This window comes from Physcomitrium patens, chromosome 3 (genome assembly GCF_059467195.1).
Source record: "Physcomitrium patens ecotype Gransden chromosome 3, ASM5946719v1, whole genome shotgun sequence".
Taxonomy (NCBI): Eukaryota; Viridiplantae; Streptophyta; class Bryopsida; order Funariales; family Funariaceae; genus Physcomitrium; species Physcomitrium patens.
Genome location: NC_143412.1, coordinates 11,735,532 through 11,756,685, shown reverse-complemented (window position 1 = coordinate 11,756,685; position 21,154 = coordinate 11,735,532). Strand labels below are relative to the sequence as shown.

The window sequence follows — 21,154 nt, the reverse complement described above, 5'->3', positions numbered from 1 at the left end:
AAAATGAATAGCTAGAGGATATATACGATGAAGACCATCTCAATGTCGTATATTAGAATATGCTTGACAAATTTCACACGACTCTACAAATAAGAGCACATCTCGATACATATTTCTCCACCAATGTCGTTCCTTAAGTTTAACAAAAGTAGCCCAAATTTCTTTATGTCTTGCCCATAAACTATCATGAAACCTCTTTAATAATTTTTATTTTTCTTCTTTATTGCCTATCACTCTTTATGGCATTTCAATTCCTTTCTTTAGTCTCTTCCATAAGAATCGTTCTTGAAGTAAAAATCCATATGCATTTTTTCTTATTTGTTTAAATTTTTCTGTAGACCAATTTTCTTGTTTGGTCAAGGTATTCAAGTAATGACCAATATCCAATAATTCTCCTTCATAAAATTCTTCAAGAAATAACTTGTCTTCTTTATTAAGATTTGATACTGAATAGAATTTTGATCCAACATCATCAATGTCTTCAACCATTTCGTCTTCTCTTTCATATATTGCTCGAGATAGCATATCTGCTACTAAATTATCTTTTCTAGCAACATGCTTAAATTCCAGATTTAATGACTTAATATAAGCAATCCATCTTAACATTGTAATATCCAGCATTGAACAATTAGTAACCATTCTAAGCAATGGCAAGCAATCAATTTCAATTACTACTACTATACCAATCAAATAATCCCTTTCAGCTTTCATAGCGGAAACAACTCTCCAAAGTTTCCTTTTGACTTGCGAATATGCACATTGACAAGTACTTAAAACTTTAGCTCCAAATTGAACTGCAAATCTATTTCCACTTGAATCATCTTGATCCACAGCCCATTCAATGGCAATATAGGACTAGTATCAACAATAAGAATTACTTGTCTATTACAGTCATAATCAATTCTTCTTAAAATTGGAGGTGTTATCAATAACATCTTTAGTTTCTGCATTACTTGAGCATGCTTTCTTTCCCATTTAAATCGATAATCTTTATGTAATAATTCATACAATAGATCCGCTACATAAGAATAATAAAGAATCCATATACAATAAAATACAGAAGCTCCTAAAAACCTGCGTACTTCTTTTAAAGAGTCACATGAATCTTTCATCCTTTCAATTGCATCAACTTTGCTTGGATCTAGCTTTCTTCCATAAAATCCACAGAAATACCCAACAATAAGAACTTCTTGTACTCCAAATATAGATTTTGTTCTTAAAAGTGTAAGATGAACCTCTTCAAGTCAAGTTAAAATCTTTTAACAATCTTGTATATGATCAACAACATATTTTCCACACCCCCTCTCATCTAAAGTTTCATCTTTTTCTCCTTCTTTACATCTTTTGATAGAAACATCATCTAAAAAAGGCATAGTTTTTTCAGAAATGAAGTCTCTTAATACCTTGTTCATCCCATTCATCATATGTGCAACTAAGTTAGTAGCACCTTGTGGAAGAGTACACATTTTAAATAATTTAAGTGGCATTGACATTGTTGTTAGATCTCTACTCCCATGTGCAAGTTGAAATTGATCATAACGTGAATATAAATCACCCATTGAATAAATTGCCCTTTCCACAAATGCTTCTGCAAATTCATCTACTGAAGATCCTATACCTACATTTCTTATAGTTACTACATTCATTGGCTGCATATCTTGAATAAAACGTAACGATCTATTTTTCTTATGTATCGTAAACCAACAACTATAATATGGAGCAAAAGAAGGCTCCAAAATTTTCATTCGCATCTTTTCTTTCAATAATTCTACCAATTTAGATAAATGTGCTATCGACACAAAAATTGGCCTTAAGTTCCAAGGCACATGAGGTATTATAAAGATAATCATAGGAACAACAACATTAAGATCTACACATCCTATTTCATGAGATCCAAAGGCAAATGATTTATTTTGTTTAAGAAGATTTTTTTTAAAATATTCAATTTCTGTTGGAAATAAAGAACCATCACATCCAATCTTCAATTCTTCAAAAGTCTCCTTTGTAAACTGATGTCCAATATTCTTTGGATTTCTTAAACTCTATTCTTTTCATGCTTCTTTTATTCGTTCCTTAGAATCTTTTGGTAAAGGTCTTGCAATAAGTTTTATCTTTTTATCTACTGTTTTATAATTTGTCTCTACAATAACTTCTTGTACTTGAAAAGATTCAAGTATAGTATAAACCTCCGTCAAATGAATTTTCACAATCTTATCATTATCCTCTAATCCAATAGATGTAATTATTTATAGTGGTACTTCCCCGAAATCCTTAAATTCTTCAACAACCCTTAGCAATGGTTTCTCCCTCAACCTATCTCGATTTCGTTCATGATTAGGAGGTACTATTAGAAATTATACAACTTTCCTTCCATCTTCACTACATACCCTTGCATAAGTAGAACCATCGTCAAGTACTTTTGTTTCCATCCGTATTGCCGTAATATAAGGTTGTCCTAAAATCAATGGATAAGACATTGTATCTTGAACAAAGAAATGTTGTTCTATTGCAACATCTCCAATCCAAATTTTGACATCTGAACAAGCTCCACATAATTCACCTTGTGTGTTATTAGCTGCTCGTATTACCCATCCATGTTCCATATCAATTAGCCATTTCCGCTTCTTATAAAGATCCTTAGACATAAGATTTATTTCAGAACCATAGTCAACTAAAGCAACAATTGGTTCTTCTATATCTCCTACTTTCACCAATACTTAAGTAGTTGCCCTTGCCCAATGCTTTCGAGTATAATGGCTTGAAGCTTCTATTTCCTTATCACTATAATCTTCGAAATGTACTCATTGATTCTACCCATTCTTTTCATTTGTTGATTGTTTGTAACCATTATCAACCTCGTCTTCATCTTTATATAATCTTGCATCAATAGCATGATTCATTCCAGCTTTACCCATTAATTATCTCTTTCGCTTAATGCTGTCAATGAAAACATCATGAAACTCTTTCTTTGTAATTTCTAAAATTTCTTTTAATGTGAATTCCACCTTAGCATTTAATATACATTCTTTTCACATCCCTTTTAAATTTGTTGCCGCTTCAATATCAAAAAGTAGCTTATAAGCAATTGATTTACTCTTATTTTTTATTTTCTTTGTTTTTTCTTCTAGTGATGCTAAAGTATCCTTTATAAGCAATTCTTATGAAGTCGCCTCACAAGCCTTGTCTCCTCGAGTTTGCCTCTTAGAAGAATTTCCTTCTCTTATATCATCAAAATTTCTTCATCTCTTTTCTTCCATCAAAGCTTCATGTTGGCTCTTAGCAATATATGCAAGAACTGAAAGAGATTCAATAGGAACTTTCCAACATGTTGCACCTCGTATTATAGCTGTAGTCCTCAATAATGCTTCCCAAGGTATTTTTCCTTTTTGCATTGTACAAATGGTAGAAGCCCAAAATTCACTAATTTCTATACTTCCACCAAAGTCATCATCTATTCTAGCACCATAACTTGCACTCTCTCGTATTGCTATTCCATATTCTATTAAACAATCTTGAATCAATACTCTCATACCTCCCTTGCCAAAATTGGTTTGAAGGAGATCCTTTGTATCCTTTAATGCAATCTTTCCATCTTTCCAGTAAATAACTCCTTACTGTACTATACTATTAAATTCATTGCAATCCTTCCTAGTATGTCAAGCGTCATCACACCAAATACATCTTTGTACATACCCTTATTTTGAAACATTCTTCAAATTATTTGTAGAAGTATTCTCTTCAAGACTTGTCAATTTGATTTGAAGATCTCTCATTCCACATATAATTTCTTTAATCTCCATATCTCCTTTCTTCGATAAAGATGTTGAAGATTGAAGAGTAGGCATTGTTGGTCGTGTTGTATGTACTAGAATTTTAGGTGCTTGTACTGCTTTTGGAATATTACTCCTATCCTTCCTCTTTTCTCTTTTTGCAAGCAAACCTACCGCATTTTCAACATTTTTTCACTTTGTTATCAATCCTTCATTTTTTTCTTTGTCTTCAAGAAGCAACTCTAATTTTTCTTGTAAATTTCTATCGGCAGCTTGAAGAAATAATTCAACCTTTTTCGGCTCTAATGTCAATTTTTCTACCTTCGATAATTGAGAATACTGCCTCTTAAATTTTCTTAATAGCTCTGTTGCTTGCAAATTCTTATTAGGCCGCTCAATCCATTCTAGAAATAGTTTCTTAATAACACGATCGGTGTCCTTCAAGAAATATTCGTCTTTTTATGCATGTAAAAAAATCTCCCATGAATTTCTATAATGCTCCATAATTGATGTAATATACTCTCTTATTTCTGATATCGTGGCAAGTCTAAATAATTCAACCATCTTCTTCTCAAAAACCCGATTTAATTCCATTTTTCGAACATAACATCTTAAATACTTTGAAATATCCCTTCCATCAAATTAATCAATTTTATTGACAATTGCTTGCAATGCTTTGGTTGCTAAAGTTTTTTTGCGATTATTGCTTTGTTGTTGTTGCATAGATAATGATAAGGCTTAAAACATACTAGCAACAGATCGATCCATGTACATACTTTGTCCTTTAGAAGAAACCCCACCAGAAGCTCCACTTGAAGCTCATCCCAAAGCACCTTCAAAATTTCTATTCTCGACCTCTATAAAATAAAAATAAAAATAAACAAATTTTAATACTTCCCACCTCAAGCATTTTACGTCGGGTTCACCACTTATGTCGTATTATGTGCTATCTAGCTTGAAAATACACCTGGCATCTGGTTGTAGAAGATAAAATAATATTTTGGAAGTATCCAAGTAGTTTAGTGGGTTTCAACCATCTAAATATAAACTATTTTGGATTTCAATATAAAAAATTAATCTCAATACAAAGTGATTAGAAACACTATTTTTAATAACTTCTAGATATTATAAGTACAAATTCTTTTGTTATTTGTTAGTTTTATTTTTTTATTTTTTTATTTTTTTTAATTTTTAAACCCTAACCCCAGACAGTGAGCTTCAACAAGTTGTAATTCTCAATTTGACCATCCGATTGTTGTAAAACTTCTACCACTAGTATCTTTATAAGTTTTCTAAATACTCAAGAAGTTTCAATCCAATCCAACTTATAGATTGCAAGAAAATGCCATAAATCAACACTAATATTCCTTGACCGCCGCCTAGAAAGTTGATGATGAACTTTGACTTGCAATTTCTCCTCTTTTAATTTTTAATTCTCATTCAAACTTTGTGTACAACTCCACCTTTAAGTCCTTCACTTATCAGGTCAAAATTCATCTTATTCTAGTTAGTAGATCTCCAGATATTATAGAAATCCTAAACAACCCTAATATGTCAACTTATGATACCTCTTTACACTAATGATCAAATATCCTCTATCCGTACCGTTAGATTAATACAAATTTTTGCATGCACTTGGCATACTCAACCATCTAGACACTTCTAAAATTTCAACTACAGATGTCTTTCCAATTTTACAAAACAATCAAGAGTACTAGTCTTAACTTTATTGCAAAAAAAATCCAAATCACAATACAAACACTGACTTTGAGCAACGATTGCTAAGTCCTTCCAAACCGTATGAAAAATCAAGTCTTACACCTTTTGAAGGAGCTTGAAGCTAGCTCTCCGATTCCAAAAAAATCCCGATCTTCAAATGCCCTCTTCTTCTTTCTCTCTTTTTTTTTTATTATTATTTTTTTTTTAAAAAAAACTCCATGAGGTTCCCTATTCTTTCGTCTTGGATTCGAAATTGAAACAGCAGATCTCAGACACCTTAGCCCTTTTGATGAAAGTTTTTCAATGAAATTTCTTCTCCTTGAAGCCTCTTAATCTTTGGCTTTACAAAGAAGGGAGAGAAGGAACCTCTAAAAGACATAGTTAGAGACTATAAATCTATAACCTGAGTCCATTCTTCCATATTTAGTGCTTATTTTTTCGGTCTGATATGGATAGCCAAGAGATAGATATCATACAGTCATGTCCTCTCAACCGAGTATCTCACAAAGACAACTCCGAGATGAAGAACTACTTGTACCACAAAGACAACGGAGGATATCTAGTAACAGGTCGCTAGTGATTGTGTTTGAGATAGAACCTACCTATGGCGATCTTCCCAAAGGAGTGTTTGCAGGGCATTTTCACAATGAAGACATAGAAATTCATGCTTGGTTGGAAATCAAAGGCGTAGGATACTATCATTGGTTGTAAGGACCAATGTACTACTTACCGTGCAAACAACAATTGGAGTATATTACAAACACTATGTGACAAATTTTCAACTTCTTACATTGGTACTGACTCACTATAAGAGTGTTTCTCAGAGACTTCAAAGCTAAAGGGGGGGTGATGTCAAAGACATACACTAAGAAGTTGTAGAAGATGCTAGAAGGTTCTAGAAAAGCTTTGTAGTTTGTAGAAACTACTTGAGAAGTTTTCAAGCTAGTGGAAGTTATTTGAGAAGTTTTCAAGCTCGTGGAAGTTATTTGAGAAGTTTTCAAGCTCGTGGAAGTTATTTGAGAAGCTTCCTAGCTTGTAGAAGCTTCTTGAGAAGCTTTCTAATTTCTAGAAGCTGTTTGAGAAGCTTCCTAGTTTGTGGAAGCTACTTGAGAAGCTTCCTAGCTTGTAGTATATATAAGAGCCGAGACTGAGGGGATCCTCAGTCTCAACAACACACCTCTTGGAGCTCTAGTTCACCTCTCTAGTGTTGTTCTTATACTCATCTGATTAATCTAGTTCTTGTCAATTCTTCTTTAGCTTCTTATTTAGATTTCCAGTCAATATTTTAAATTCGTGACAATCACCTCCTTCTTTCATCTTTACCATTAAGAACTTCTTCCTTGTCTAAAGAATGTTGATAAGGTTTCTACTTTCATAGATACTGCAAAGATTTTTTTATGCTTCTCTTAGTCTATTATAAGCAATTATATGTAAAAAATTGGCATCATCTAAATTTGATACAATCATGCGAAAAGCCTTCCTTTCACATTGTTTGTACTCCTTCTTCATCTTGATATCAGCATCATTACTTAGAGGCCCTTCACTTACATCTACAATGTCCCATAGGTCCAATGAAGCCAACAAAAGCTTCATTTTTTTCATCTAATAGTAGAAGTTGTTACCTCTAAATTTTTCAATCATTCTTAAATTTTCACCCTTACTTGAAGTCATGTCTAAGAAAAGGATGTATCGAAGAAAATCAAAAAAAAAAAAAAAAAAAAAAAAAAAAATCAACAAGAAGATGTTGCTGCATTAGGAATCCAAAATATCCTCTTTGTGAATAAACAAGTGATTTTATTCTTAAATCATTCTCAACTTCACTTATAAGACTTTTCACAAATCTTATTTTCTATCTTAACCTCTTGAATAAGCTTTGCAATATCACAATCATCCCTCTTCTCTCATAAAATACTTTTAACCTCACAAAATACTTTTTATTACTATAAGAGGATCTCAAGAGAAGTTCATCACATAAAACCACAATGTTAAATCACAAATGATATAAATCAGCAAAGAAATACAATACTAATAATTTAAAATATTGCTCAAATGTATCTGATAATCTCTAAGACTATCAATGCACTTAACAACAAATAAGAGTAAAACTACATCAACAACTATATGCAACAATGGAGTTAGATGATATCAAATCCTAATATCAGCAACAACCAAAAGATCTACTCCTTATAATAAGTAAGACTTCAAAGAACTTCAAAATCCACAACTAAAGGTGAGTGGGCCCATAATCTATTGAAGAACAAGAATTATGAAGTCACAACACTTAGCATGAGTAAGATTGCACACAAAGAGAGTATGGAGTAAGATATTTCTCACTTCCAACACTCATTACTTATAGGTGGTGGCTGCTACCTTAATGAACAACTTCCATTCTTTGATAAATACATACATCCAACATTCTATTGAGACTATCCATTACTATCTTATTTATTAGAAGAATATACCTTAAGTATATTTTCTATACCCTTAAGATCCTCTATTTGTTCACCTACCTTATTTCTTCACCTTTTTACATATCAAGAGCCAATCCTTTGACTAATAGCAACTTATCGAAACTAATATCCTCTACAATGTAACTTATACTTATTTACTTTAATAACTTTAAGAGATTCCAAACCATACAATTTCATATGCACATAATGTATTTAAACATGATATTAGTAAAATAAGAAGATCTACAATAAGATGTAATTAAGCTTTGTCAACTACAAGAAGATTACCTAAGTCTTGACATAAGTTAAAATCTAGAAGAAATTGATTAAGTCCAAAATCATATTAAAAAAATTCCATCAATAATGGTGTTCAAATAAGGTTGTTGCAACATGAGGTTTGGAAGTTCCTAAATGTAAGCTAATTAGTTCCAATCTAAAGAGTTAAGTTTAGCTTGGGTTGTTTGTGAATCCAAGTGTTGCCCAAACCTAGCTCGGACTTTTTTGTATTATTTCTTCTTTGGAGTGAAGATTTTCTTTATTGATTTGAAAAACAAAACAAAACAAAACAAAAAAAAAAAAAAAAAAAAAAAAAAAAAACATGGATATTCACCAGTTTGATAATAGCACAATTGTAATATGTGATTTGTACTAGACAATGTAAGACTTTCTCACAATACAATGTCAGTTAAGAGCCTGTAATTATTTGGTTAAATGCAAGTAATTATTGATAAAACTTCAACAAATGACATCAATTAAAGAGTGCAAGTAAAACCCATTACAGAAATCCAGAGCCAAGTATGAAAGCACTATCTTTAACTCTATGAGGCCATGCTTGCTTGCTGTCAGAAACCTGGTAGTCAAATATGGACAAGCCAATCTGTTTGCATCATGGTCAACCTTGTAGGTCACATCATTTGACAACAATGTGCAACCACTACACATGAACTAATCAACCAAAAGGCTGCATGCTTATACCAGATGTGAAACAAAATCAAAAATGAATTAAACAAAGTCTGAGATTGTATCCAAAGTGACATTGCATTTTACAAGAGCAGCCCAACATCCTATCTGAAAATTTGAGGATGGAAACAATATAAGCACCACATGCAGTGACAGCTTAATCATACCTATATACTTGGATTCAAATTGCAACCAAACTTATAATATATAGTTCCATTCAAAGTTAAACAGATTTTCTAATCCATCTCTCGCAGAAGGAGAGAAACATACACACCTGGAAACTTGCCCTGAAGAGTGACCCTTGTTGTTCTGCTCTTGGGGGGTCTTGCAGTCTTTGTCTAACTTTAACTTTGTTATCATCACCTTTGACATGTCAATGCCTACACTTACAGAAGCTTGTGTACAAACCAAGAGTATGTTTGCTGAGTTGGTGTATTACTATAATCTCAAAATAACTCCAAAGCTAACACTTGATGTACTGTGAACTTGAAATGCCATAAAAAAATAAAAATAAAAATAAAAACATGCACCTTTAGAACAATGATATGAGGCATAGTGGATCCTGCTTGATATACATATAAGAAGAGTAGCAAATACCAAGGTGACAAGCACCTTCCATTTGACAATGTTACGAAGGATGTCAAATCATAGTCCCCATATGAAAACACATAGTATGATGCAACAGCATATCCCACATGTTGGTATGTACTTACAACACATCTTCAAGCATTCATTGTCAGACAAACAAGAGCTTCCCATTTACTTTCTCACAAGTGATGCATTCCATGTGGATGACCCAATTTCAACCATGAACCCGGACAACCTTCCCTTCTTGGCCCTTGTATGTGCCGGGCACTACAGTGACTTCATCATCCTTTCTGATAGGTACTAGCTAAACCTTGGACAATTGGTCAGGGTTTATGCGATGGTGTGATTGAATGAACAGGGTAAGCCAAGGAATTTGAAGTTTCCTCAAGAAACACATACCAGCATCACAAAACAAAATTCCAGGAGAATTATACAACCTATGCAATACTTACCACATGTATGATTGTAAGCAATTTATACCAGGAAAGCCTGAACTGAAACCCATAATCAGTGCTGCTTACCTTTCAAAATTTAACCTGATGCCAAAGTTCAGTTGAAGTACAAGCTCCAGCTACATGACCAACTCTGTACTGGTTCTTTTAAGTCTGCAGAAGGGGGGGGGGTGCACTTATATGGATCCTTCTCTCCCTAGAAGGAGCACAGAAATGTTTGTTCCTCTGCTTGCACCTGGAGCTGCTCACACCTATAACTAGATCTGCCATGTGAATATGTCACATGATATCACCAGAAACATGTAGTGATGAACATTTAGCAATTCCTCCTGCAAACATCATCAAATGCTATGAAATCATATTGCAGAATTCACATTCATTGCATTCTGCAATAACCTGCAATTATTGCAAGGTCACAAGATGATTACATGCATCTCAGAATGTTTTCATTGCAGAATTGCCACTCGAAAAAAAAAAAAAAAACAAAACAAAACAAAAAACACTCATAATTACAAAGTTTATTTACTACTTATTTATTTACATATATTCACACACACACACACACAAAGAGAGTGAGAGAGAGAGAAATGAAATAATTACTCTACAAGTTGGACATTCACCCATTCAAGCCCTACAGACATTCCACAACAGTGCAGCTCCCTTCTTCACCCATATCGAAAGCAGCTTATCAGAAACAAATGTTCCATCTTCAATAGCAAGTCCTTACACACACAACCCTGCTGGAAAACTAATCAAACCTACTAAACTCACAACCCGACTCAGAGTAATATTAAAAATAAATTATCTCTGCTGCCCTCATCGAAATCGATTTTAATTGTTTTCAAAAAAAAAAAAAAAAAAAAAAAAAAAAGAGAGAGAGAGAGAGTGAGAGAGAGAGGAGAACAGACCAATGTGCCTCAGGTATTCATGGCGAAGCTAGTCAAGCTTGGTGGAAGGCGACCATGGAGCCTCGCCCTCCCTGCCTACACCTGTGTGAACAGGTCCTGCTTCGAGCAAGTGCTCATCGTCCACGTCATGGATGAACGAAATCTCAGTTTGTTGGATGCACTAAATTTTATCATCCATTAACCAGATAAAGGGAGATGTGCCTGCTTCTCCCTGGTCTGTAGCCTCGTCCTCTTGCCAACCTACTTCGCATACAACTTAAAGAAACTTTGAGCGTAAAACAAATATGGAAATTAAGTAAGATGTTACATGCAAACAAATCAATGGCAAGATGTTTGTGCTGTATCATAGTCCAAGAATAGCATATGTGTTGTTGTTTGCTGTTGTTTACTATACTGGTGTGTGTTTCATTTTTAAATATATATCATTCTCAAAATTAGAATATATATATATATATATATATATGTGTGTGTGTGTGTGTGTGTGTGAAAGGAATATTAAATTGACCCACCTATCATATCCATCATTAGAAAATAGCTCATAAAACCACCCATCTCGGTTTCCAGCCCTTGTCCCCATTCCCAACCCCATCCCCCTCCCCCCAAATTTAATCTCTTCAACTCTGCTGATCCTGCAGTCAACGTTTACATAGTTATTTTTATTACTTTATTTTGAAGTATAATATGTATATTTTTTTATTTTATTGTACATCCAATATCCTACATTAAATTATTCTTACAAATGCCACTGAGTAATCAGATGCTGTATTTTATTTGTAGTGTGACAGTTTCACAAATCTTGACACCAAATTACATAATGCATTTTTACAATGCACCAATGATTTTTGTTAAAGACCAAGAATCAATACATGATAATACTCAAGTTTGTGTTAAAATATTTCGATTGCAGCTTTTCAAATTTAAACTTAACGTTGCCACCTCTAAAGCAATGAGATAACCTCAGTTCTTATTTGCTATTATCTTAGAAGCAACTCATAATTTCTACTCTAAGAAATGAGTTCCAGTAAACTTATAGACATGCAAAAAATTAATTGATAATCCAACATTAGCCACCTTATTTGCAGTATGTATTGGGATTCTAACAGAAACTATTTGTTCACAATTTATTTTAAGTTTACAATTGAATAATTACAATTTTCAAAACTTGAATTGGAGTATTTGTCATTTTTTTTAAAAGAATAAGCTTGCTATATTGAAGTATTAATGATTTGTTTTGTTAAATATTTGGATTTTTCAGCTGATTGAAAAAACATAAAAAAATCACAGATTACAAATGTTAAAATGATATCAAAGTACTATATCAATGTGTGAGTGTGTATGTATGTATGTATGTATGCATGCATATATGTGTGTGTCTTATTCAAATACTTTCATACATATTAACTAGAAATATAACTTTCAGATCTTCAGGATTTTTTCAGAGTGAACATTCCTGCACTGTTTTGAGATATTGGAAGACCTTAAATTTTTGCAATTGGTATAATTTATGTGTTCATTTGAAATATTTTAATAATTTAAAACTTTAGAGTTGTACCATGTCAAAGTGAATGAAACAGCAATGCATGTGATTGATAAAACAATGTTTTACAATTCACTCTCACATACACAATCATGTGTATTTCATCCATTTATATATGTTAAATGTCTACTGTTTTCAGGTACTTAGCATCTACTATCTACCTCCATTTTTATTTAAATGAATCAATCTAATCAACTTTGGATACATATTTCATGTTTACTGTAATTGGTTTTTGACACATTGGCTAGTATTAGCTACATGGATAGATATCAAAATAAAGCTACATATCTTAAAATTGAAACAAGTTACAGTTTTGAGCATGAAATAGATGACAAAAAGATGAACAAGGGATAAGACAGATTGCACTGAATCCATTAAAAATGTTTTCAAAATCCCCATTAATTTATATCTCCAAAACATTAAATTAAGTGGACACTGCACAAACTATTTTGATGCCATTTACAACTTTCCACTGGAATGTCTGTGTGTGTCCATTATTTGTATAAGTGATTTATATAAAGAGTACATGAGGTTCACAAACCATTTTCAACAAAACTGGTTTTCAAAGGGAGTCTGTAACACACATGTTCAAAGAATGTCTTTACTTCTAATGGAGAATGCAAGCATAGATTCTCATACATAGAACATCTATTCCCATAAAGATTGTAATTTTCAGTATTATTAATTTAATAATTCCAGATCAGAGACAAGTTTTGAAAAGCATATACTTGGAACAAGATGCCCTGTTAAGAATGGATCCTTTCAACGCCATAGGTTGGGGTTGGTAATTTCTTTTTTCTTTTTTCCTCCAAATTCTATTTGGAAATTTGAAGACTTTGGAATTTGTTGGCCCCTTAAGTTGAGTATTGAGGGTGATGGGAAAACCAATCCAAACAAAATAAAATCATGTACAGGATTTTCGAAAGCATTTATTATTGTTGTTAACATTATTATTACTAATAAAATTATCATTCTATTGGGTCCACTTGGGCTGTCCACTTGGGATGAGAAGTGCATTCAGGATTGCCACCATGGGTGACCCATTATACAACCCCCTCCCAGCCCCCTAGAAAATGAATGGGTGTTGCCAGCACAGATTGCTCAGAGCTGAGTAACCTGTGCATGTGGCCTGTGAGTGAGTGAGTGGGTGGTGGGTGGGACATGGCTACCACTATGATCCTATTTTGGTTCACCAAGTGGCCTCTAAATGGAACAAAATCAATATATCTCATCTAGCTACTGGTATCCTTCCCTCTGCCACCTCGGCCCTAACACCCCCGTTTTGGCAACACTTCACATGGCTGTGCAGTGTTTTCAGCTACCCAACCATCATCGAGTGCCATGTTGCAATCTACTATTTTAATTAGGTCAATTCGAATTAGGGTTCCAGAGCCCCTGAAAATGGAGCAGACTGGCTGGCGCACAAATACAGAGAACGAGAGACAAGGGAGAGTCCAGCAACTCAGTACTTTCCCAATAGTGGATTCCACGTGTTCAAATCACAGGAAAGACAACCACTGGGCTTCATGACCGTGGGAAGTAAGGACAAAAGGGAGTAGGTGGACCCATCACCGCAATCACCAAGCCTAATCACGGTCAATGGGTCCGATCGCAGTCGTGGTCCCTATCGACGGGTCACCACGCTGCATCCTACTTGTAAAACGATATGGTTTAGAACTTTCCCCTGCGTCCAAGAGTAAACAAATGTAATCAGCTTTCAAGTTCTAAAAAATGATATGACCAGAGACTCGTAACAGACAGATGCATGCACGAAGGAAATTCCACGCACGGTCCTACAGAAACAGAATGAAATCTCAACTGCCAAGGATATTTCTCACTGATATGGTTTCTCATCACGGCAATGTTTATATTTTAAGACGATGCATTCAAGTCCATGAAGAAATCCTACAAAATAAGCAGATGCTTTAAATTCGGTCGGCCAAAGGGGGGGAGGGGTGTGCGGTTTCCACACATGATAGGGAAAAAGCGCAGAAAATAAAGGTGCGTTATATAGCGCGACAGACTCCCGTGCGGATGAACGCGATGCGTGACGACGTCGACGGCAACAACCAGGCGCAATTATCCATCCGGGGCTTTGTCTGGAAGGGAGCTTCTCGTTCGTTTGGTTCATTCTTGTCTTCGGGGAAGGATTGCCTCTGCAGCAGAGCATCAGTTCCTGGATCACCGAGGTAGCAACAAATGCAGCCGCAGTTGCCCTAGCGCAGAGCTCTGCCTGCGATTTTTAGGCGTAGGCTGGACGAGACTGGAGTGTTTCGCTGGAGGTTCTTGCAAATTTTCAACCCGGCTCTGTATAGTTGACGCAGGGTTCTGCACAAGACTCGACTCGGTTTAGAACCTAGTACGTTGATCTGGAGCGGTGCGTATGCTTTTGTGTTGCGGTGATCGCGTTCGTTGTGAGCTGGATTACTGTGTAGCTCGGTGTGAGGACGGGGGCTTTGTTTCAAGGGGTTTACGCTTCTTCATGGACGAAGCGTATACGTGAAGGGGCGAGTGTTTGGTCTGAGGAGCTAGGTGTGGTGTGGAATTGGCGTTATCTTGTGAGGTGGTGCTAGGGGTGAAGGCGCCAGGGTTTTCTTCTGTTGCAGTAGCGTGTCATGTAAGTGCGATTTTGCGCTCTTGTGAGACATCCACGTCGGGGCGTGTCGGTTTTGTATGTAGTTTTCCCAGTCGGTGCTCATCGGTTTGGTGTATAGTTTTACCAACCGGCACTTTGCGAAGACGGATGTTTCTCACAAATCTTTTCTCTACCTCCCTACACCCGTGTGCGTCTCTCCATTGTCTGTATTTGACTCACAGTGATCAACAACTGTTTTCGGTGCAAGCAGTGCTGGTATAGCTTGCCTCGCTATTTGCGAGATTCTCCTCTTAGCACTTCACGAGCGATGTTGCTTTAGATTGCTAGATATGATGATCAGTGGTATAGAACATATCTTTATTACCTGTCATAACGAAGAGGATTCGTGACCAGTTGTAGGAATAGACGATTTCAAAGATAGTTAGAGAGTTTTCGCGATTTTACATGTCCCCAACCTTTCCTGCTCTTCTAAATCATTCTATGATGAAATACAGGATATTTGTTTCTGATAGACGCAGGCAATTGTACATGAAGAGATGATGCTTTTAATTCTGCTTCGTAAGCAAATTCTTGTATAATGGAGACGGACATGGTGCTGTAGAAAGAATTAAAACCATGCACTGCTCTCGTTTAGTATATCATTTGAATGATATCACTTGATTACTGTTCACAACGCCATCATGATTTTCCTTCGAGAGCAGTGTTCTCCGAATCTGACGTATATCATCTGGCTCTCTGTTTGCAGTCTTCATTAACTAACTCTGCGTGCGAAGAAATAATTTCGTGAAAGCAGCCATGTCTTCAGCTGCAGCAATGGATTTTGCGGGTGTGGAGTTTACTTTGTCTGGGCAGTATAAAGCGATGCTGGAACCTCGTCATTCATCTGAAAACAATCGTAAGCTTGCTATCTTGTCATATTATTGCAATTTGTACATAGTGGTGTTAAGAGTATTGTTGTGGGGTGGTCGAATTGTTGTTGACATTACTCAACCACTTGACTTCAATATTTCGCTTGCACTATGCTCAATCTGGCCAATTCTTAAGCCTATAACCTCCAGTGTTGTTCATCAATATGTTCGATGACCTGGTTACTGCCTCGTTTTAGATTTCATGCGCGCAACATTGTATTTTATGCACCTCAAAGTGTGGAGGTATGTCATTGTATTCTTTTGACTGCATCAGTGGCACTCATTTGCATACGTGGTCATCGGCATGCAGTAATTCAACCTGTGAGTGAGAGACATGAAGAAGGATATCAAGTTGAAGGAATCGAGAAATATTTTCGTATTCAGAATGTTAGGAAACCACCCTCTCTTGTCAGGGATGAAGTAAGAAGACGTTCTCCGCTGAGACCGGTAGGAGAGCCTGTGCTTTGCCAATTTACCCTTTTATCTGTCATGATATACGTTTCTTGTCGTGAAGTGTGTCTCTATGTTTCAGAAACTTTTGTGGCATGCTTGACCAAGTCGAATGATCCTTTACAGGTAGTGAGAAGGTGGAATCATCCAGTACAACCTTTGGATGTAAAGAATGGAAAGTTCCCATACTGTCTGGTTTGGGTGCCTCTACCTATCGTTGCTTGGCTCGTTCCCTTTGTGGGTCACGTCGGCATTTGTCGGGAAGACGGCGTGATTCTTGATTTTGCTGGAAACATTAACATCGATAATCTTGCATTTGGATCATGCGCCAAGTATGTGCGTCTTAGTCGCCATAAGGTATGAGCCTGAAGATAACCTCTTCGTTTGGTTTTGTTTTTGGTTTTTGACTTGTTTCCCCGCTCTCTTTCGAGGGAACCGGTTAAGGGGTTTCTTCTGGCAATGCAACTGTTAGCTTCTGAGTTACATTCGCCTGGCTCTAAAGCTCGATATTGTGGCGTACAGTGTTGTTTTCCCCATCCTCGATTCGGGCATACATGCAAGATTGCGGACAAGCACGCCACTGCTGGCATGGCCTATTCTTGGGATGATGCTGTTTCAAGATCAGTTCAAGTCTTTGGGAGGAAGTCGTACAACTTTTTCACCTGCAATTGCCACTCATTCGTTGCGAATTGCATGAACCGGATGGCCTATGGAGGACATTCAAACTGGAACCTTGTCGACGTTCTACTACTCGCTCTTGTGCAGGGTGAATTCGTTGACTTTACCGGATTCCTCCGAGCCTACGTGCCTTTCTTTGCGATTATGACCTTTGGACTATTCATGGCAGGCTGGGCTTTTTTCTTCTTCTGGGCCGGGTTCGCTACTCTTCTTCTGGGTTGGTTTACTTATGGTACCTATGCATTTGGAGGTTACATCGACTGCTGAAGGGAACCGAGACTTTTTGCCACTGATAGTTAGTTAGCTAATTTGGAGGTAAAATTTCTTTTTAGTTCAGGACTGAAAGACAAAGCTTTAGTGAAGGTACATTCAGGTCAAGCGGTAAAAGTATGATGAGTAGAGTGTGTATATTTGTAGAGACTTGTAGAATTTGGGTGAAGTCGATGCTGGTTAAAATAACCAATCAATGACATGCTTTAGTGGAGTTTTAGGAACTATTACTATTACCCTTCTTAAACAGCGGTGGGTGGACGTCGAAAAGTTTCTTATCCCACAATTTTCGAATTATGTAAGAGGCGTTGGTCTATCATTATTTTGCGTGTGAATTGTTTAGTAGGACGCGCTCTTCCATGTATGTTCAATGTCTATTTGGAGTTTGTTCACAAGCCGCAACCAAGCATCGGTTGATCCACCACTGGTTTTCCACTTGTTTGTCCTCAGTTCAATGTGCTTGATATTTCGGATGTATGGTCGGCTCCATTCTGTATCAAGCACGCAGAGTTTATCGACTATGTAGTTTATTTATATACATCCGCACATGAACGCGTAAGTCGACGGAACTAAGGAAGCCCTTTTGTCTCTAAGGTTCATGAACGTGATATGCAAGTGAGAGAACAATACATCTTTGCTTGACGTGCCCAGTGAATCACCAACAGACGTCCTCATGAATATTTTTCGATTACGTTTTGTTCTCACATGTCGGATCCATCAATGTTACCAGTACACCTCTCGATGTTCTGGTGTATCCCCAACATCTTAACCATTTAAGAAAGATCGTTTGTGTTGCTACCCAGTATTCGTAGCAGTCTGTGTCGTCGATGACATTCACGAGCAAGAGTGGCTACAGCGACAGGAAGCAAATACTTGAACTGGGAATGTCTAGCTGAATGAATGATCGCCCAGAAACTCTAGGCAAATGTTTTCCCGCTTAGGATCCCTCTAGATTTTCCAGCTAAACAATAGCCCTCTTTGACAAAACTATCGATGTTTGAAGCTATCCGAAATTTGATGTGCCGCGAACCTGCAGTTCAATACAAGAGCATCCGCCCTGAAGCATGTAAAATTACTTGCTGGAGAAGGGCTAAACCTGGAACAGCACATGACTCGGAGCGACGGAACGCCGATTCTGATGTGGTTGCAGTAGAGAAGAAACGCGGATTGCGCGACATATCCTATTTGAGATTCAGCTTGGTTCGATTCAATGCAAGGGCACGACTATGTTTAGTTATAGCTAAGAGCTGTCCCCTTCTTTCCTCCGATCGATTCGGGTGGCGGTTGCCTGGGAGATGGAGAGGGAAAGTAGTAGAGTATAAGCTGTTTGTGGCTCCGGAAAGGTGTCATCCTGCAGTGTTGAACGTTGTTTGAGGGCTCTCTCTATCAATATAGGTGAGCGAGTATCAGCGGCAAGAGTGCTTCCTCATGAGCGCGACTTAGGAAGCCAGTTTGTAGACTACATCGTCATCCAGCCGGCGTATTGTGTCTGGTTCCACGTTGTAAGTGATCGACTAGTGAGTGGAATTATGTCGCCATTTCATGGGAGCAGGTGTTGATAGACTGAAAGGGCTCTGGGTTATGTGGGGAGGGATATTTTATGCATGATTTTAGATTCATGTTTCTTATCATCAAAGAGCTGTTCATATGCTTCATTTATCTTCGTCGAATGTCACAGCAGAGTGGCATGGATATTCCATGACGATGGAAAACTTGATCTTAGATCTGAGACTGCCAAGGCCTGTTGCATGTTCCGGAGCAGCTAAATGTGCATTATGTGCTCATGAGAATGTGCTTCTAAAATAGTGTGATATAATTGCAGGAACAGGTCACAAATATGGGTTCCATATGCAGCATGAAGTTTCCCATTCTCATGGTCGCCTTTTTAGCGCTGGGCTTACCTTCGGTGCTTGGAGCACCTTATGGATGGAAGGATGCGCACATTACCTACTACGGATCTCCCAACGGCGGAGGGACGCAGGGAGGTGCTTGCGGATATCAGAATACTTATGCCCTCGGATACGGATCTTTCACTGCGGCATTGAGTGCCCCGTTGTTTCAAGGAGGAGCCGCTTGCGGGGGATGCTACCAGCTTAAGTGTGCACCAGTGAGAGAAACCAGAACCGTGCATAACTGGTGCTGGAGTTACTCTCGCTCTATCGTTGTCACCGCTACGAACCTGTGCCCGCCAGGATCTCACGGAGGGTGGTGCGCATGGCGCCCCCACTTCGACTTACCAATGCCTGCTTTCACCTCTCTCGCAAAGCAAGTAGGAGGTGTTGCTCCTGTCTTCTACAGAAGGTGTGTGACCTGGTGTATATGGTCCTTATTATTTATTCAAATCCGCTTCAAATGTCACTGCTGTTTGGGTTGAATACTAATCTTGTTGAGAAATGTTTGATATCCAGGGTAAGATGCGCTAAGCGCGGTGGAGTTCGCTTCACGATCGGAGGAAATCCATACTTCTTGATGGTTCTGATCCACAACGTCGGGGGAGCAGGCGACATCAGGTCTGTGAGGATCAAAGGGCAATACTCAGGATGGGTGACCATGTTCCGTAACTGGGGTTCACTGTGGACTTGCCGGACTAAGTTGAGTGGACCCCTGTCCTTCATGATTACCACCAGCGACGGACGCACTCTAGTGTCCAACAGAGCCGTGGGATCGTGGTGGAAATTCGGACAAACCTGGGAGGGTAGCCAGTTCAGATAGATCCCTACAGGGTCTGTCCCAAACCAAAAACGCTCGGTCGCAAGGGTCGCTTCGATCGAAACACTACAATGCTCCTCGGTCCGTGATGTGCCTTCAGGAATGGCTCCATCCGTCCGTGCGAAGCCGATCGCAATTCTGAGACGTCCACATCATCGGAAATTTTCCGGTGCTACTTTGCCAGTTCCGTAGTTCAGTGTTCGTATCACAACATATAACCTGAAAAACTAGATTTCCTGGATCCAGCGAAACCTGCTGGATAATTGTAATCTGATTACATGTAGTACTTAGTCGTCGTGAAATCTCCTATTCGTAATAAAACGCTCTAGACTCTCTTTGTGACAATCTCTGAGCGTTTGGGTGATGCTCTCCATCAAGGCTTTCTTCTGTTTTCTTTGTCGTTGTCCGTGTCTTCTAGATTGGAGCCTGTATTAGTTCATTCTTGTACTGCGATTAGCGTCGCTGAGTGGCGACAAATGACATTGTGGTTGCCGCTATGTGACGATGCCCGACATCTTAACAATCGCCGAAGTGGCATACTCAATGAATTCACTAGCTGCAAGGAAAGTATCCTTTCTATGTTGTCCTTGTGCGCATATTTTATAATGGATCTGTAGCAAATGGTGATTGCTATGGAGAGCTTGTTTGCAAAGACGGTATACGTAAGATGGAATCCAGGATTTTTCCGGCGTTGATAAGAACGTGTGGAACCTTCATCTCTGTTTGTAAGTAAATGTTAAAACGACCTCTTCGACTTTCAATTATCCCAATAGACTTTGACAAAGATGTGAATTTTACTAATGTTTTGAAGAGAAATGCCAATATCAAACACCCATCCATATGTAAATGTTTTCATGAGAAATGCTTTCTATGCTGTAATAAAACTTCAGAAGTGTGTTATAATATTGTTACCTGAATTTATTTAAAAGGCCAAATTACATGTGGCGAATAGTATATATTGCTTTTTATCACTTTACATACACAGTGTACAATGACAACCAATTCTCTAATGACTAGAACCTGTCACTTTCTAATTGGTTACACTTTGAATTAGTTTGAACAACTCACTGGACCTCAAGAAGTACTCAGAATCTTGGATGAAAGTTGACTGTGCATGGATGTTTCATCCAATACTCCCACTCATCCATGGTACATTCTA

The 21,154-nt window shown here is 37.4% G+C and overlaps 2 protein-coding genes across 6 annotated transcripts; both read left to right on the top strand.

Annotated features, from left to right (window-relative positions):
• Positions 1-14,528: 14,528 nt before the first annotated feature.
• On the top strand, positions 14,529-17,583 carry LOC112280080 (protein REVERSION-TO-ETHYLENE SENSITIVITY1). Of its 5 annotated transcripts, none has more exons than XM_024515093.3 (5): positions 14,529-14,573; positions 15,726-15,875; positions 16,199-16,335; positions 16,465-16,695; positions 16,861-17,583. In XM_024515093.3, exons 2-5 carry the CDS (start codon positions 15,776-15,778, stop codon positions 17,281-17,283), a joined length of 891 nt encoding a protein of 296 aa, XP_024370861.1. In that variant the 5' UTR covers positions 14,529-14,573; positions 15,726-15,775; the 3' UTR covers positions 17,284-17,583. The 5 variants fall into 5 exon arrangements, with proteins under 5 accessions (XP_024370861.1, XP_024370860.1, XP_024370859.1 ...); XM_024515092.3 differs by having other exon boundaries at positions 14,529-14,666; XM_024515091.3 differs by having other exon boundaries at positions 14,529-14,743.
• Positions 17,584-18,279: 696 nt separating this feature from the next.
• LOC112280081 (expansin-A4) lies at positions 18,280-20,562 on the top strand. Its single transcript, XM_024515094.3, has 4 exons — positions 18,280-18,486; positions 18,630-18,788; positions 19,109-19,587; positions 19,695-20,562. Exons 1-4 carry the CDS (start codon positions 18,280-18,282, stop codon positions 19,996-19,998), a joined length of 1,149 nt encoding a protein of 382 aa, XP_024370862.2. The 3' UTR covers positions 19,999-20,562.
• Positions 20,563-21,154: the final 592 nt, after the last annotated feature.

What these genes read in the sequence shown, in the direction of transcription:
- LOC112280080 (XM_024515093.3), top strand. Translation starts at nt 15,776, where the DNA reads ATGTCTTCAGCTGCAGCAATGGATTTTGCGGGTGTGGAGTTTACTTTG. An exon ending in TCATTCATCTGAAAACAATC is followed by an intron (nt 15,876 to 16,198) that starts GTAAGCTTGCTA and finishes ATCGGCATGCAG; the next exon opens with TAATTCAACCTGTGAGTGAG. An exon ending in GACGTTCTCCGCTGAGACCG is followed by an intron (nt 16,336 to 16,464) that starts GTAGGAGAGCCT and finishes GATCCTTTACAG; the next exon opens with GTAGTGAGAAGGTGGAATCA.
- LOC112280081 (XM_024515094.3), top strand. Translation starts at nt 18,280, where the DNA reads ATGTTTGAAGCTATCCGAAATTTGATGTGCCGCGAACCTGCAGTTCAA. An exon ending in CCTATTTGAGATTCAGCTTG is followed by an intron (nt 18,487 to 18,629) that starts GTTCGATTCAAT and finishes GGCTCCGGAAAG; the next exon opens with GTGTCATCCTGCAGTGTTGA. An exon ending in ATTGTGTCTGGTTCCACGTT is followed by an intron (nt 18,789 to 19,108) that starts GTAAGTGATCGA and finishes ATATAATTGCAG; the next exon opens with GAACAGGTCACAAATATGGG.